Source organism: Eumetopias jubatus, unplaced genomic scaffold (assembly GCF_037043125.1).
Source record: "Eumetopias jubatus isolate StellerSeaLion01/CBP00866 unplaced genomic scaffold, mEumJub1_p1.0 scaffold_1, whole genome shotgun sequence".
In the NCBI taxonomy this organism is placed as follows: Eukaryota; Metazoa; Chordata; class Mammalia; order Carnivora; family Otariidae; genus Eumetopias; species Eumetopias jubatus.
The window spans coordinates 55,127,418-55,145,199 of NW_028274807.1; the positions used below are offsets into that span (position 1 = coordinate 55,127,418).

The following is a 17,782-nucleotide window of genomic DNA, read 5'->3' on the forward strand; positions in this document are numbered from 1 at the left end:
AAGAAAGGAAAGGAAAAAGGGAAAAGGGAAAAGGAAAAAGGAAAGGAAAGGAAAGAAAGGGTTAACCCACTAGGGATGAGATAACATGGAGGAACTGTACAATTTCTTACACAAAAATTCTGCCTCCAGAGAACCTGTGAGGGACGTTATATGCAAGTAAATTCGGCAGAGAGAGAGGTAAGCCTAAAAGATAAAGCTATAAAGGATTAAATCTGTCCACACTGTAAATACCAAATATCAGATTTGACAGTTTATCAGAATCCCAAAGGAAATTTGGCAAAGGTGCAGGCCTCCTTAAATATCTCTTATGGGACAAAATAAGCATTTGTACTATCTCTACTTCCTTGTAACATATACCTGAGAATATCACTTTGAAAGGTGAATAACAAATATACTAGAGTGGGAAAGAGCTATCACTCAATACCAGTAATTCAGGTAGATGAAATTCAATTTACTATAATTCCCTGAGAAAACAGAGACAAATCCACATTTTCCTTTGGCTTAAACCATTTTTTACCCAAACCTAAGAGAGAAATAATTTAATTTGAAAAGATCAGCTATATCGATTGATCCAGGAGACCCTTGGTACTTCCCAGAAGAATAAGACTGAAGGAAAGAATGCACCACTTTGATATGAACTGGGAAACAAGTAGAAAATTTATGAAGAAAGTCTCGGGCATGATATTCTTCACTTTTCAACTATGATCTGCACTATAATTAGAAATCAAAAGTAAAGCAAGGAGACAGTCCAAGATGGTAGCGTAGGAAGACCCTGATCACCTCCTCCCATGGATACACTGAATCTATACCTACATATAAAGCAATTTCTCCTGAAGAAGAACTGACAGCTGACTGAAACAGCTTCTGCACAACAAATACTAGAGGGACCACAGACAAAGGTTAGAGAAAGAGAGACAGTAACAATGGGAATCCCACCCCCCATGTGGCAACCTGCCGCAGGGAGGGATATCACTGAGAGGCCAGCGCACAGACTCACTCACCCTGAGGCACAGTGAGAAAAGAACAGTTTAAAGGGCAACAAGACTAAGAGTGAAGGAAATCCGTTTGCAAACCTTAGATCATCTACCAAATGGGTGGAAACTCCTGGTACTTCTCCAAGGTCATAGATACCTGGATGAGCACCCCTACACCTGGAGAGCACAAATAGAGGCAGGGTTCGGGTACTCTAGCCAGCCTACTACGGTGTGTGTCCCAGGCCCCTGGCCCATACTAGCTTCAGCCATGGGCCCCAAGGCAGCCCCAACATGGTCTGGGACCTGCCCAGCCTGTGCCTGATCCAACCACCCTGCCAAGGCAGCCCTGGCATGGCACAACCCAGCCCACAGCCTTCCAGCTGGCCTTTCAAAGCCACACCTACACAAGGCCACTACTTCAAAACCTGGAGAGGTAGCTGTTCCATATAATTCGTAGAAATAAACACAGAAAGTCAAAGAAAATGAGGAGACAAAGGAGTACATTCCAAATGAAAGAACAAGATAAAACTCCAGGAAAAAAAACTAAAAAAACAGAGATAAGTAATTTATCTGATCAAGAATTCAAAGTAATGGTCATAAAGATGCTCACTGAACTCAAGAGAAACACAGTGGGAATTTCCACAAAGAGCTGGAAAAATATAAGAAATATAAGAAAAATAAGAACCAATCAGAGCTGAAGAATATAATAACCTCAATGAAAAAATACACTAAAGGGAAGTCAACAGCAGACTAAATGATACAGAAGAATGGATCAACAAACTGAAAGACAAGATAGTAGAAACCACCCAATCAGAACAGCAAAAAGAAAAAAGAATTTTTTAAAATGAGGATAATTTTAAAAACCTCTGGGACAATATCAAGTGTACTAACATTCACATTACAGGAGGCCCAGAAGGAAAAGAGAAAGGAGCAGAAAATTATTTGAAAAAATAATGGCTGAAAACTTCCATAACCTGCGGAAGAAAGCACCAAGAGTCCCATGCAAGATGAACCCAAAGCGATTCACAGCAAGACAGATAACTAAAATGGCAAAATTTAAAGACAAAGAGAGAATGGGGAAGAATGAAGGGGAGTAAGTCGGAGGGGGAGAGGAACCATGAGAGATGATGGACTCTGAAGAACAAACTGAGGGTTCTAGAGGGGGGGGGAGTGGGGGGATGGGTTAGCCTGGTGATGGGTATTAAGGAGGGCATGTTCTGCGTGGAGCACTGGGTGTTATGCACAAACAATGAATCATGGAACACTATATCAAGAACTAATGATGTGATGTATGGTGATTAACATAACAATAAAAAATAAAAAAAAAAGACAAAGAGAGAATATTAAAGGCCACAAAAGAAAAACAGTCACATACAAGGGACATGCCATAAGGCTATCAGCTGCTTTTTCAGGAGAAACTTCCCACGCCAGAAGAGAGTGGCAGGATATATCTGAAGTGCTAAAAGGAAAAAACCTACAACCAAGAACACTCTACCTGGCAAGGTTATAATTCATAATTGAAGGAGAGACAAAGTGTTTCTCAGGCAAGAAAATTAAAAGAGTTCATCATCACCACTAAACTGGCCTTACAAGAAATGTTAAAGGGTTTTCCTTAAGTGTAAAAAGAAGAGACCATAACTTGAAATAAGAAAATATATGTAAGAAAAAATCTCATTGGTAAAGGCAAATATATAGTAAAGCCGTGGATTAGCCACTTTAAAAAAACAGTATGAAGGTTAAAAGACAAAAATAGTAAAATCAACTATAACTACAAGAAGTAGTTAAGGGGATACACAAAATAAAAGATATAAAATATGCTATCAAAAACAAAACATGGGAGGTGGGTAGAAATGTAGTGCTTATAGAATGCATTCAAATTGAAGTGCCCATCAGCTTGAAATAGCTACATATATGTCTATATATATATATATATATATATATATGGCTTATGGTAACCATAAAACCTGCAATAGAGACACAAAAAATAAAGATAAAGGAACCAAAACATAACACTAAAGAAAACCATCAAACCACAAGGGAAGAGAGCCAAGAGAAGGAGGAAAGAACAGAGAAGAATTACAAAAATAACCAGAAAACAACTAATAAAATGGCAATAAGTACATACCTATCAATAATTGCTTTAAATGTTAATGGACTAGGGCACCTGGGTGGCTCAGCTTTAAGCGTCTGCCTTCAGCTCAGGTCATGATCCCAGGGTCCTGGGATCGAGCCCTGCATCGGGCTCCCTGCTCAGAGGGAAGCCTGCTTCTCCCTCTCCCACTCCCCCTGCTTGTGTCCCCTCTCTCACTGTGTCTCTTTCTGTCAAATAAATAAAATCTTTAAATAAATAAATAAATAAATAAATAAATAAATAAATGTTAATGGACTAAATGCTCCAATCAAAAGAGAGACTGTCTGAAAAGATTAAAAAAAAAAAACCAAACAAAAACATCTAAATGCAGCATACAAGAGACTCACTTCAGACCAAAAGACAGATACAAACTGAAAGTGAAGGGATGGTAAAAGATATACCATGCAAATGGAAACAAAAAGAAAACTGGACTATAATACTCATGTCAGAAAAATAGACTTTTAAACAAAGGCTGTGACACAAGACAAGCAAGGGCATTACATAATAATAAAGGGGGTCAACCTAAGAAGAGGGTATAACATTCGTAAATATTTATGCACCCAACACAACTGCACCTAAATATATAAAAGCAAATATTAATAGAAATAAAGGGAGAAATTGACAACAATACAGTAGTAATAGAGGACTTTAATACCCCACTTACATCGATGGACAGATCATCATTCAGAAAATCAGTTAGTAAACATTGGTCTTAAATGACGTATTAGGCCAGATGGAAAGATACAGATACAAAGAACAGATACAAAGAACATCTCATCCCAAAGAGAAGAATACACATTCTTTTCAACTGCACATAGAACACTCTCCAGGACCGATCACATTTTAGACCACAAAACAAGTCTCAATAAATTCAAGAAGACTCAAATTATATCAAGCATCTTTTCTGGTCACAAGGGTATTAACCAGAAATTAATTACAAAAAGAAAACTGACAAAACACAAAAATATGGGTCAGTGAAGAAATCAGAGAGGAAGTTTTAAAATACCTTAGGACAAATAAAAATGAAAACTCAACTCGACAACATCTACGGAATGCACCATATGTAGCTGTAAGAGGGAAGTTCACTGATACAGCCCTACCTCAAGAAACAAAAAAATCCCAAATAATCCAACTATACACCTAACGTAACTAGAAAAAGAAGAAGAAACGAAACCCAAGTTAGGGTAAGGAAGGAAATAATGAAGATCAGGGTGGAAATAACTGAAACAGAGATTTAAAAAAACAACAGAAAAGATCAGTTAAACTAAAAAGTTGCTTTGAAAAGATAAACAAAATCAATAAACCTCTAGCCGGATGTCAAAAAGAGAGGAAAAGGGTGTGAAAGAGGACCCAAATAAATAAAATCAGAAATGAAAACGGAGAAGTTATCACTGACACCACAGAAATACAAAGGATCAGAAGAGACTACAACACAAAATGATACGCCAATAAATCGGAAAACCTAGTAAAAATAAATTCCTAGAAACCCACAAACTTCCAGACTGAATCATAAAGAACAGAAAATCTGAACAGATTACAAGTAATGAAATTAAATGAATAATTTTAAAACTCTAAAAAACAAAAGTCCAGGACCAGACAGCTTCACAGGTGACTTCTACCAAACACTTAGAGTTAGTACCTATCTTTCTCAAATTATTCCAAGAAATTGAAAAGGAAGGAATGCTTCCAAATTCATTTTGTGAGGCCAGTATTACTCTGATATCAAAACCAGACAAAAACACCACCAAAAAAGAAAATTGCAGGCCAGTATATCACTGTTGAACATAGATGCAAAAGTCCTCAACAAAATATCAGCAAACCAAATTCAAAAATACATCAAAGGATCATATACCATGATCAAGTGGGATTTATGCCAGGGATGCAAGGATGGTTCAATATCCACAACTCAATCAATGTAATACACCATGTTAATAAAACAAAGGATAAAAATCAGATGATCACCTCAATAGGTACAGAAAAAAGCATCTAACAAAATTCAACATCTATTTACAATAAAAATTCTCAACAAAGTGGGAAGAAACACACCTCAACATAAAAATAGGACAAACCCACAGGCAACATCATAGTTAATGGTGAAAAGGTAACATCTTTCCCTGTAAGATTAGGAACAAGACAAAGATGCCCACTCTCACCATCACTTTTATTTAACATAGTACTCGAAGTCCTAGCCACAGCAATTAGGCAAGGAAAAGAAATAAAGACATCCATATTAGAGAGAAAAAAGTAAAACTGTCACTATTTACAGGTAACATGATACTACATATAAAAAAAATAAAGAGATCACCAAAAGACTATTAGAAGTAATATATGAATTTGGTCAAGCCTCAAGATACAAAATTAACATACAGAAATTGGTTGTGTTTTAAAGGGAAAAAGAGGGAAAGAGAGAGAGACAGAGAAACAAAGAAATAGACACTTAACCATAGAGAACTGATGGTTACCGGAGTAGGGGGGGAGTTGGGTTAAATATGTGATGGGGATTAAGGAGTGCACTTCTTGTGATGAGCACTGGGTGATGTATGGAAGTGTTGAATTGCTATATTGTACACCTGAAACTAATATGTCTAAAATTAATTAATTAAACAAAGAAGTTGGCTGCATTCCTATATGCTAATAATGAGCTATCGGAAAGGGAAATTAAGCAAACAATTCCATTTACAACTGCATCAAAAAGAAAAAAATACCCAGAAATAAATTTAACCAGTAAGGCACTGATGAAAGAAACTGGAGAAGACAAAAATCAATGGAAAGATATTTCAATGTCATAGACTGGAAGAATTAATATTAAAATGTTCATACCACACAAAGCAATCTACACATTCAATGCAATCCTCATCAAAATAAAAATAGCAATGACATTTTTCATAAAACTAGAACAAAGAATCCTAAAATTTGAATGGAACCACCCCAAATAGCCAAAGCAATTTTGAGGGGAAAAAAACAAGCTGGAGGTCATGCTTCCAGATTTCAAATATACTGCAAAGCTATAATAATCAGAATAGGATGGTTCTGGTATGAAAACAGACACACAGATCAATGGAAAGGAATAGAGAGCCCAGAAATAAACTCATACATATGTGGTCAATTAATCTATGATAAAAGAGGCAAGAACATACAGCAAGGAAAATACAATCTCTTCAATGAATGGTGTTGGGAAAACTGGACAGCTACATGTGAAAGAATGAACTGGATCACCATCTTATACCATACACAAACATAAATGCAAAATGGATTAAAGACTTGACCCTAAAACCTGAAACCATGGAACTCCTAGAAGAAAACATAGATGGTAAGATCTTTGGCATCGGTATTAGCAATATTATTTTAGAACAGTCTCAACAAGCAAGGGCAACAAAAGCTAAAATTAATAAATGGGTTTATATCAAACCAAAAAGTTTTTGTATAGTTAAGGAAGCCATGAAGAAAATGAAAAGGCAACCTACTGAATGGGAAAAGATATTTGCAAATCAAACAATGAATAACAACTTAATATCCAAAATATGTACAGAACTTATACAACTTAGTATCAAAAAAACAAAACAAAACAAAACAATAACCTGATTTAAAAATGGGTGAAGCACTTTAATAGACAATTTTCCAAAGAAGACATACAGATGGCCAACAAGCACATGGAAAGATGTTCAATATCACTACTCACCAGTGAAATGAAAATAAAAAGCACAATGAGCTATCACCTCACACCTGTCAAACTGGCTACCATCAAAAAGACAAAAAATAATGAGTGTTGGCAAAGATGTGGAGAAAAAGAACCCTTGTACACTGTTGGTGGGAATGTAAAATGGTACAGCCACTGTGCAAAACAGTATGGAGGTTCCTCAAAAAATTTAAGAAAGAGGGGCGCCTGGGTGGCTCAGTCGTTAAGCGTCTGCCTTCGGCTCAGGTCATGATCCCAGGCTCCTGGGATCGAGCCCCGCATCGGGCTCCCTGCTCCACAGGAAGCCTGCTTCTCCCTCTCCCACTTGTGTTCCCTCTCACTGTCTCTCTCTGTCAAATAAATAAAATCTTAAAAAAAATTTTAAGAAAGAATACCATACAACTCAGCAATTCCACTTCTGGGTATTTATCTGAAGAAAACAAAAACACCATTTCAAAGAGATCTATGCACCCCTGTGTTCACTGTAGCATTATTTAGAACAGCCAAGATATGGAAGCAACCTGTGTCCATCAACAGATGAATGGATAAAAACGATGTGGGGGGTGTGTACGTGCAGATGTGTATGTACGCATATACCTAAACACACACACACACACACACACACACACACACACACACACACACACAAACAAATGCAATATTACTCAGCCATAAAAAAAGAATGAAATCTTGCCATTTGTAAAAACATGGATGGACCTACAGGGTATTATGCTAAGTAAAATAAGTCAGACAAAGAAAGACAAAAACCATGTAATTTCATTTATATGTGAAATCTAAAAAACAAATGAACAAACAAGAGTAAACAGAAACAGATACAATAAACAAAATGTTGATGACCAGAGAAGGGACAGGTTGGGGGCAGGCAAAACAGGTGACAGGGATTAAGAGGGACAAGCTTCCACTTATAAAATAAGTAAGTCATGAGCATGTAATGTATACAATAGGGAATACAGTCAAAATATTGTAATAACTTTGTATGGTGACAGATGATAACTAGACTTATTCAGGGCATATGATAAAGAGATCTATAACTTTAATATTAATATTGAGATGAGTGATTGCAATGACATTTTTCATAAATGGAAAGCTACTTTTTCATGAAAAAAAGACAACATAACAAATGTAGGTCTATTATAAAAAGTTAGTGTGGTATAGGGGAAGGAGAAGTGAATGTGAAATGGTAAAGAATCTGAAGCCAGAATATTTGAGCTCTTGTCCAGTTGTGACATTTCCTTATCTCTGAAATGGTGATAATTAAACATGATCCACAGAGTCACTGCAAAAGTCAAACACAATAATGCATGCAAAAGGCATATATAGACAGCATACAAGCATTAAGTGTTTCTCTCAGTAGGTATTAAACTCCTCAAAACCAAAACTAATCTTATCTTTCTTATGCTTTAAACCTAGCACAATCTTAGGACTCACAGAAGACTTCGATAAATGTTTTGGTGGGTAAATGAATTATCATCCAGAAACAACACACACACACACAAACACACACACACACACACACACACACACACACACTGGTCTGACTGCATGTATAGTTGGGCAAGATGAATTTTATAATATGCAAATGTCAGCTTAAAAAAAGTTTATGCTGGTACAAACTTCTGGTTTTAAAATAATTAAGTCATGGGTATGTAGTGTATAGCACAGTTAACAACACTGTATCACATACTTGAAACTTGCTATGAGAGTAGATCTTAAAAGTTCTCATCACAAGAGAAATTTATAACTATATGTGGTTATGTATGTTCACTAGACTTACTATGGTATAATAAAAAATTTCATGCTAAAATATAAGTGAACCAAATTTGTGTTTGTAAATATGTTCATTCTACACATAAAATAAACCTACACATATACGTATGATTTAATAGTTCAAATATCTTGTGTAAACAGAACACATAAGTGAATTGTGATTTTTGTTTGTTTGTTTCAGATTTTATTTATTTCAGGCCTCCTGCCGAGCAGGGAGCCTGATGCGGGGCTCGATCCCAGGACCCCAGGATCATGACCTGAGCTGAAGGCAGATGCTTAACGACTGAGCCACCCAGGTGCCCCCAGAATTGTGATTTGTTTAATGGAACTTATCGCAATCAAAGCACCTAAGATTCAGTGGAGTGAAAAATAAATTCTTCTTGGAATGATTCTTTAATTTCAGAATGTTCATGGCAGTGTGTTGCTATTATGGCCAAATATTTGTTACACATGATTACTCTTCAGCAAACCTTTCAGAAGCAGTCTGAATTTTATTTACAATAGTAAAAACCTTACTATCAAATTGTAAAAAAACCTTACTATCAAATCATTTTGACAATTTGAGGGAGAGGGGCATATTGATTTTATAAATAAAAACTCTATGAAGTTAATTGAAAGAAGATGAGTTACCTGGGTTTGTAGAGGCAGTAACATAGGTGTTTTGTTTTAACTCTTTTGGCCTGAATGAATATTCTCATCCAAGGTTCAAAATACAGAACAGATGTGTAGGCTCTGAATGACCATCTCTCTGGAAAACTAGAATAGAAAATATCAAAGGGCACACTGTAGAGGATGCACCAGCAAATCTTGCAACACTCACATACCTCATTAAGCAGGCCTTTAAATACAAAGGGCTACATAAATCACCTACCCTTTGATTAGAACTGAATTTTTGTTGGCAACTGATGCTAAGTAGACTTACACCAGCAATAGAAAATCCACTTTCCATTAAAGCTATTGGATCTGAAGGACAAAACCAAGTCAAACAAATAAAACTATCCCCCTGCTCAAACATAACAACAACAACAAAAATCTAGACCCCCATGAATAAGAAACATTCCCATGAAATTACTGTAAACGGAGAAATACAATAAAAATGTTTCATTTGCATTAGAAATTATGAACAATAAATATAAAACTTCATTCTGTAAATGCAGTTAAGTATTAAGTATTTATGGCCAACTGAGGGGAGAAGTCTGACAACCTGGTAAGTGAGAGGATAAAGGAGAAAAATAAAGGACAGAAGGGCAATAAAGTGGGAGCAGGCACAACGTAAATAGCCTTATGAAGAAAACTACCCTTGTAAAACTGCACGTTGCTGGGAAGTCACAGTGTTGCCATATACTAACTCCAGGGACCTTCTATATTAGAGGCCATTTATGAACTGTAAATCCTCTCCAATTAGACGAGAAATAAAGATCAATAACAAGCCCAGCTACGCTGAGGAAATAGCATTCTTTACCTACTGGGCTCCAGAAAAGGCTTCTCTGAAGGTCAAATAGAAAGCAGGGAGCCCTATGCCCACCATGTTAACAGTCCTACCCCAGTCCAAAGGGAGACAAAGATGATGGAAAGGAAACAGAAAGCCTGTCTAAGGCGGGACAGCTCAACCGAGTCGCAGACCACTGCCAGTTACTTCATGAGAGAGGGCAGAGCTCCAAGGAATTTACCCAATTGAAGATAAAGCCTGTAAGAAATCCAAGGATTCTGGGCTCCTGGGTGGCTCAGTCATTAAGCGTCTGCCTTCAGCTCAGGTCATGATCCCAGGGTCCTGGGATCAAGCCCCACGCTGGGCTCCCTGCTCAGCGGGAAGCCTGCTTCTCCCTCTCCTACTCCCCCTGCTTGTGTTTCCTCTCTCACTGTGTCTCTCTCTGTCTCTGTCAAATAAATAAATAAAAATCTTAAAAAAAGAAAGAAAGAAATCCAAGATCTCCTGGTTGGCCATAAGTTCCTCCAGGATTTCTTTTAATTGTTTAAAAGAAATTCTTTTCAAGTAAGACTTAGTAGAATTTCCCAATAAAAGATATAGGAAAGTATCTGGTCCGTGGATATCATTCTGTAAATACTAATGCATCTTTAGCATGGCCAGAGAGGCCATCTGCATTACGGTGTAGCACCGTAATGCTGTGGGTGACTGTGAGCACACCAGAAGCTGCACAATCAAGTAAACCCCCACCTGTTCAAAGAAAAAGGAAAAAAAAAACAAAGCTACCTTGGGACACTATAAATATTCCAAGGACTTCAAATCCTTTCTGGATCTGTTGATTAAAAATTGCCCTTAGAGCCAGTAGCTTTCTTTGACTCTCCTAAAAGCTAACACGTTTTTGTCATTTGAAAGTAAAAGTCGAAAGTAACTCAGAGCCAAGTTTGAGAATTTGAGAAATAATGACGAGAGATCAAACTGGGTTAGAAGAGTTTGGATTTAAAAATATATATACGAAAACAAAATAAGAAAACTGGTACTTCTACCATTTGATAGCTCACGTCTTGTCCTCAGCCAATAAATATCTATAGGTAAACAGTCATAGAAGGTGTGTTGGTGATCTTCAACCTCCTCTACGCTAGGAAATTCACTGGAAGGGCTCACGGGACTTAGCACAGAGTTGTACTTATGGCTAAGTTTTATCACAGCGATGCAGTAAGGATATACAGTGGATCATAACAGGGAAGACAGGTGGGGCCTGGAGGAATCCGACTGCAGCTTTCTTGTGTGTATTCCCTCTCGTGGAGGGTCAGAGCACATTCTTCCCCCACCTATGGAAATGCAGCAACATGTGTGTGATGTTTCTGCCTAGGGAAAGCCCATTAGACACAGCACTGAAGGGTTTCACTGGGAGTTGGTCAGCTAGCATGTACCAAAATTCCGGCATAAACCATACTGTTTGCATAGTCTAGATATAGTGCACCAGCCTTATTTGTTAGGGAAAGTTTGCTATCAGTGTGGGAGACTTGACCAGCCAAGGGCCAACCTTGAGAGCAGGACTTTCTGTGGACGAAAGCCTTCCATGTTAACCCTCTTATATACACGTGCCACTTTCGAACATTCCTAGTTATTTGTAACAAACAGAATGGCAATACGTCTTATGTTATTGTGATGTCTGTGATGGAAAGAAGACAAAAGTGGCTAAATATAAAAGCTACATATGAAATAGGTAACCCAAATATAACTTCTGAACTTCTTCATGTGATGGATAAGGTCCTTCATGATCTGGCCACCACTTAAGTCCCCAGCCCCATCACTGGCCAGCCGTAGTTAGTGTGGGCATCGAGGACCATGCTCAGGTCTCCAGATATGGGTCATGCTTTCTTATATCCAGGCCTTAGCACATTCAATTCCTTGGCCATTTTTGGTTAGCTCCTTTTCCCCCTTCACAATGCAACTTGAGATCTCCTGTCCTCCTGAAGCCTTCCCTCACTCCCCAAGACTGGGTGAATCACGTGGCTCTGGTGCTCCCCTTCTTCTGTGGCTCCCCATCACAGCACTTGCCACCTAGTGATGTCTCTGTCTTTATTTATCTGTACCCCCTTCACGTTGTAAGCCCCATGAGGCTAGCATCCTCATCAATAAATATCTGTTGAATCAATGATAATTTTTCAGGACTTCCTTGGCTTAACTTAGAATGAACAACAGGGAGTTCCCTTTACAAGAAAGACTCTTTAATGACTGATCATCTTCCATGGTGATGCTTTCAATCTTTATAAATAAAGCCATTCATTTAGCAAACTGAAATACAAATGGACTAAGTTATCTTCAAAAGATCTAAGAAAAAAATACTGTTATTCCCCACCCACCAGGAACTACTCCACATATTTTTTTTCAAGAAGTGTTCTCTTGTTTACCACTAAATGTCTTTCTTTTCTGTCTTGGACTTTACAGAAGTGCCCATATCTCTATCTTTGCCTGTATCTCTCTCTCTCTCATTTTCTATTTAACTGGCTATAATAAACTAAAGAAAGGAAAAGAGAGTCCCGCCCAACACACACACACACACACACACACACACACACACACTCACACACGCACGGCAGATCTGGGGAAAGAAGAGTGTTTTAAGCCAGAAACTGGTTTGAAAGTTTGTGGAATAGCCTATGCAGCTGTCTCCAGCTCAGCATCTGGGTATTCTTATAAAGGCTCTAATTCTGCCTCCCGCTGTGGCTGTGGCCTCATGTGGCCTCTTTCTCCTCCCAATTATGCACATTGTTCTGCTGCTGTTTTAAGGGTTGCTCTATACACAGCATATCGTGGGTAGATCGGTGGGGTCACCAATCTGTTAAGGACAGGAGAGGGGCCCAAAAGAGAGGTCCTCTGGCCAGCATCCTATCTCGTTTATCTACCAATTCAGGTTCTCTGTGGCTGGAGTCTGAGAATGTAAATATTTTAAAGCTACCCAGGTGATTCCTTTAACTCTGAAAGTTTTGAGAACCACTGCTTGATAGACCTACCAGACAAGGAAGTATGTAAGAAAGGTTGCCTGAAAGAGAGAGGCGGGTGTTTGGATGCAGGACGCCCTTTACATTTATCCACAATGTGTACACAGAAAACGGACTCCCACTGAACCGCCCTTGTAAGGTCCACAGTTGAGAGAATGACTCTAAACTCCAGGCACTAAATTAGATTCCTTTTGGAGTATCTCAGAAGTGCCATATTTTTATTCATGAAAATACTGCATATTATAACCAAAATTGTTTTCTGAATTTATTGCTAAAGTCCCTACAAAATCTCTGAGGAGTTCTTAAGGTTGAAATTAACAAAGCCTATGTTATCTTGAATATAAAGAAGTGCATAAAGGTTTTTAACTAGTTTAAATTCTGAACTATGAAGGGGCTAACCAAATTTAATCTTAGGGTGGATCATACCTAAGAGAAATGTCAACTCAAAGAGGTAATTTCAAAGAAGAGTTATAAGCTACACAAAGTAACAAAAGTGCCTCTGTCACACCCGCGGCATAGCAAGCAGCACATTACAATTTGAAGCTATAACTTTTGATGTGTTCCCAGCCAGCTCAGTTAAGACATAAACTAGAGACATTATGGAATGCTGCCCAGTGCCTGTCAATTTAGGAACACACGGGCAACGTGGCATCTAATTTCAAAACATTACTTAGCACAAAGTTTCAACGCCATTATTCCATATTATATCACCATTCCCAGAGCTGTTTTTTAAGATGGGTTCCCCTAGCTGCCTGAGATCCTAAGCCATGATGGATTCCGGGGGTATGACAGGCCCCTTCGATGACAGCCAATTCCATGACATGCCTTTTTTAGGAGAGAGTGTGCTTTCTTGTGTTTTCTCATAAAGCTGAATACATAAAATATTCATAATGTTAAAAAGACAAGTCACAAAAGCAACATGGCACAGGGAAATCACATGCATAATAGAACAGGTGCAATGCTCACATGGTCTCAACCCCCAAAACGGGACTCAGGAAAAAATGTCAGAGGATAGATCAAGTCTTCACAATATGGAACTGAAAAGAGATTTCAAAGGTAATAGAAGCACTTTACAAAGTTTTCTAAAACTCCCTCTCCCCTCTCCAATAAAGAGCCCCAGTGATCTTCAAGGATGGAGCACAGAAGCCATGACAAAGAGCACCAGTGTCTTCTGACGAAAGTGTCTACATATCCTCAGAAAATTACCTGCACACTGGCATTCAGCTCAGTTTGTTGCCTGTTATGTATCAGACAGTGGGTTAGTTTACAGAGCACTATAATGGTAAGTGCTAGAAAGAAGTGTTGTGTTGTAGGGGAAAGCAGCATGAAGGGAACTGAAATGCACCCAGAACCTCCATGTGCCGGGTACTGTGACTATTCTAGTTCTACAACGTTCGTACTAAGCAGATGACCTTATATACAGCCTCATTTTGTAGATGAAAACGCTGACGTTCAGAGACCACAGAGAACTTATCACTAGAATGAAAGCTCTCTCAAGAGAATTCAAGCCATGTGGGGGCAGAGATATTTGTGTCTTATTCCCTCATATATCCCCGGCTTCTAAAACAGGGCCTGACACTCAGTAAGTATCCACTGAAGGAGTGAACATAAAATGAACCCATCTACAGTCAGGCAGCTACTCGGGGGGAAGAAGCAGGATTTGAGACCCGTTCTAAGCAACTACAGAGTCCATGCTTTCTCTGACGTAATGTCCAGGGATGACTGGCCTAAAGCAGGGCGCTGCAATGTGACCTGGAGCAGGAGTCAGAAGTTGGACTGGGCAGCCCCACCCCCCATAGACCCTGCCTGCCTGTGAGGCTGAGGTTCTGGTTCCTTCAGCTTAATCCACAGAACTGGACTCAAGGGTCTGGTGTCCACGTTTTCTAATTTTGTATGTACCTTACTACACACAGAAAAAGTTAATATGGCAACAGACTGCAAATGCCCCCCACCCCACCCCTGCCATCTTCAATTAACCCTCTTGTCTCTGCTGACAGACCATGCCATTATGTAAAGGACTATTTTTTAAAAAAATCAAAGACAGGCTGTGGTGCTATGGTGAGCGCTGTGAATTGTGCAAGACTGTTGAATCACAGACCTGTACCTCTGAAACAAATACATTATATATTAAAAAAAAGAAGATAGTAGGAAGGGAAAAATGAAGGGGGGGAATAGGAGGGGGAGATGAAACATGAGAGACGATGGACTCTGAGAAACAAACCGAGGGTTCTAGAGGGGAGGGGGGTGGGGGGATGGGTTAGCCTGGTGATGAGTATTAAAGAGGGCACATTCTGCATGGAGCACTGGGTGTTATACGCAAACAATGAATCATGGAACAGTACATCAAAAACTAATGATGTAATGTATGCTGATTAACATAACAATAAAAAATTTAAAAAAACTAATGATGTAATGTATGGTGATTAACATAACATAATGAAATAAAAAAAAAATCAAAGACAGGTTGGTAACTATGAATACATATTCGTCTCCTGCTGAAACCCAAGGAAAAATAGTAAGGAGGCCCCTGTGCCTAAAGAGGAATGGGAGAAGAAAGGAAGTCAGATATCACGCGGGATGCTGCAGAGCATTATGAAGATCTTCATTTTTCCTCTGAGTGTAATGGGAAGTCATTGAGGAATCTTGTACAGAGAGTTTTTAAAAGACTGCTCTGGCTGCTACAGAGCGGCAAGGGGGACAGAGTTTTCACAGGGTGAAGGGTGGAAGCAGAGAGACCTGTGGCTTGGCAGGAGGCTTTCTATAACCCCAGGGAGACATGACAGGGGCCTGAACAAGGATCATAGCAGTAGAGGAGGTGATAAATGGTTGGGTCTGGATCTAGTTGAAGGCAGAGCCAATGTGAAATAAGCAAGTTAGAAGTGTCCTCCAAGGGTCCTCGGGACAAGAGTCCTGAGTAGGAAGAATGTTTACAAAGTCAAACCTCACAGATAGACACATTGTGCAATTTTATTTGAGGTTAAGAGAACTCCTAAAAGCTATCCAAGGGGGTAAAATTAGCAATTTATAAAATTTAGTAATCACATCTGGGTCAGACTTCTCATTAACATCATGGATTCAAGAAGTCAAATGCACAATAAGTTCTGAGGGAAACTTTTTTTTTAAGATTTTATTTATTCATTTGTCAGAGAGAATGAGAGAGAGAGAGAGAGAGAGAGAGAGGCAGGCAGAGGGAGAAGCAGGCTTCCCGCTGAGCAAGGAGCCCAATGTGGGACTCAATCCCAGGACCCTGGGATCATGACCTGAACTGAAGGCAGACGCTTAACCAACCAACCAACCACTCAGGTGTCCCGGAAACTTTTTTTTTTTTTTTTTAAGTAGGCTCCATACCCAGCGTGGAGCCCAATGCAGGGCTTGAACTCACAACCCTGAGATCAAGACCTGAACTGAGATCAAGAGTCAGACGTTTAACCTACTGAGTCACCCAGGTGCCCCTGGAAAACTATTTTTTGAATCAATGTTTCTTCATTCATTTAAACAAATACTGAGGAGGAAAGGAAAAATAAAGACACTTTTAAGATACAAAGATTCCAAAAATTTACCTCAAATGGACTTCGAAATAATTATTCAAGGATATAATCCAGCAAAGGAACTAATGAGTAAATGAAAAAGATAAAGGATGGAAGATGCTGTGGTAAGCAAAGAAAAATAATAAATCTTATAATTTAGTCTAAATATCTATGCAGGCTGTGATATAATATTGTAAAATGTTATAAAGAAATCCAAACACAATAATCAGAAAAGGTGGAACTGGTATGGGCGAAAAATAAAGCATATTAAGGCCTTGACTTATTTGTGAGATGAGATAGATATTAACTCTATACTTTGATGTGAAAACTAGTTTTAGATATGTTTATTTAAAATGTAAAGGTAATCTACTGTAAAAAAATAGAATGGAACAAATAATTTTCAAACTACTGGAATAGAAAAAAAAAAAAAAAACGAACCTTCCTTCCTGGTTAAAAAAAAAAAAAAATCACAACTCAACCAATCTCACAAAAGGGGAGAAAAAATAAGGCAGAGCAAAATTAAACAAACAAACGCAAGTGCAAACCAATGACAACAAAGAGGTAAATTAAATACAAAACATGAAATGAGAAGGCAGAGTAAGTCCAGCTATAGCAGATGTCCTAAGGGTAAACTAGATAAATTTCCTATTAAAAGATAGAAGCACTTAGACTGAGTCACAAATCTAGTTATATGCCATTTATAAGAGACAAACTGAAAATTAAACAACACTGTTGAGAATAAAGCAGTGGAAAAATATATGGTAAGAAAAGTTAATCAAAATAAAAAAAAATCTAACATAGGTTACTGTTAGACAAAAATAGAAACAAAGTTATTAGAAAGCATTAACTGGAACATAAAGGGATACTTTATATTAATAAAGGTTCACTTAAACAAAATGTGTATGTGCCATAAATCTAATGACTCAGAAACAGATACAGCAAAAATTAGAAGAAATAAATAAACATGGACAAAACCATAGACACTGTAAGATATTATTACTGTTCTCAGAAATTGAGGCATTGGTGGGGGGAAGAAATGGAAGATCTAAATAATAATAAAAAGCTTGATGTTACAGAATCTTTTTCAGAGATTCACAATTTTTCCAATGTTTTAAAACATTAGGCCACAAGAAATCTCAACAAATTTCAAAGAGCAGATATAATGCAAACTACATTCTCTGGAACAATAAAAGCATATTTGACACCACCCCCAAAAAACCTATGTACTTGTAGATTTTTTAAAATACTTTTTAAA

At 38.1% G+C, this 17,782-nt stretch overlaps 1 protein-coding gene across 1 annotated transcript in view; it reads right to left on the reverse strand.

The window, feature by feature from the left end:
• Positions 1-17,782, reverse strand: part of MORC1 (MORC family CW-type zinc finger 1) — a 176,459-nt gene that overhangs the window by 124,821 nt on the left and 33,856 nt on the right. The window contains exon 9 of the mRNA XM_088022888.1: positions 9,200-9,325. Within this exon, the coding sequence (XP_087879014.1) occupies positions 9,200-9,325 (126 nt within the window). The remainder of the gene's footprint in view (positions 1-9,199; positions 9,326-17,782) is intronic.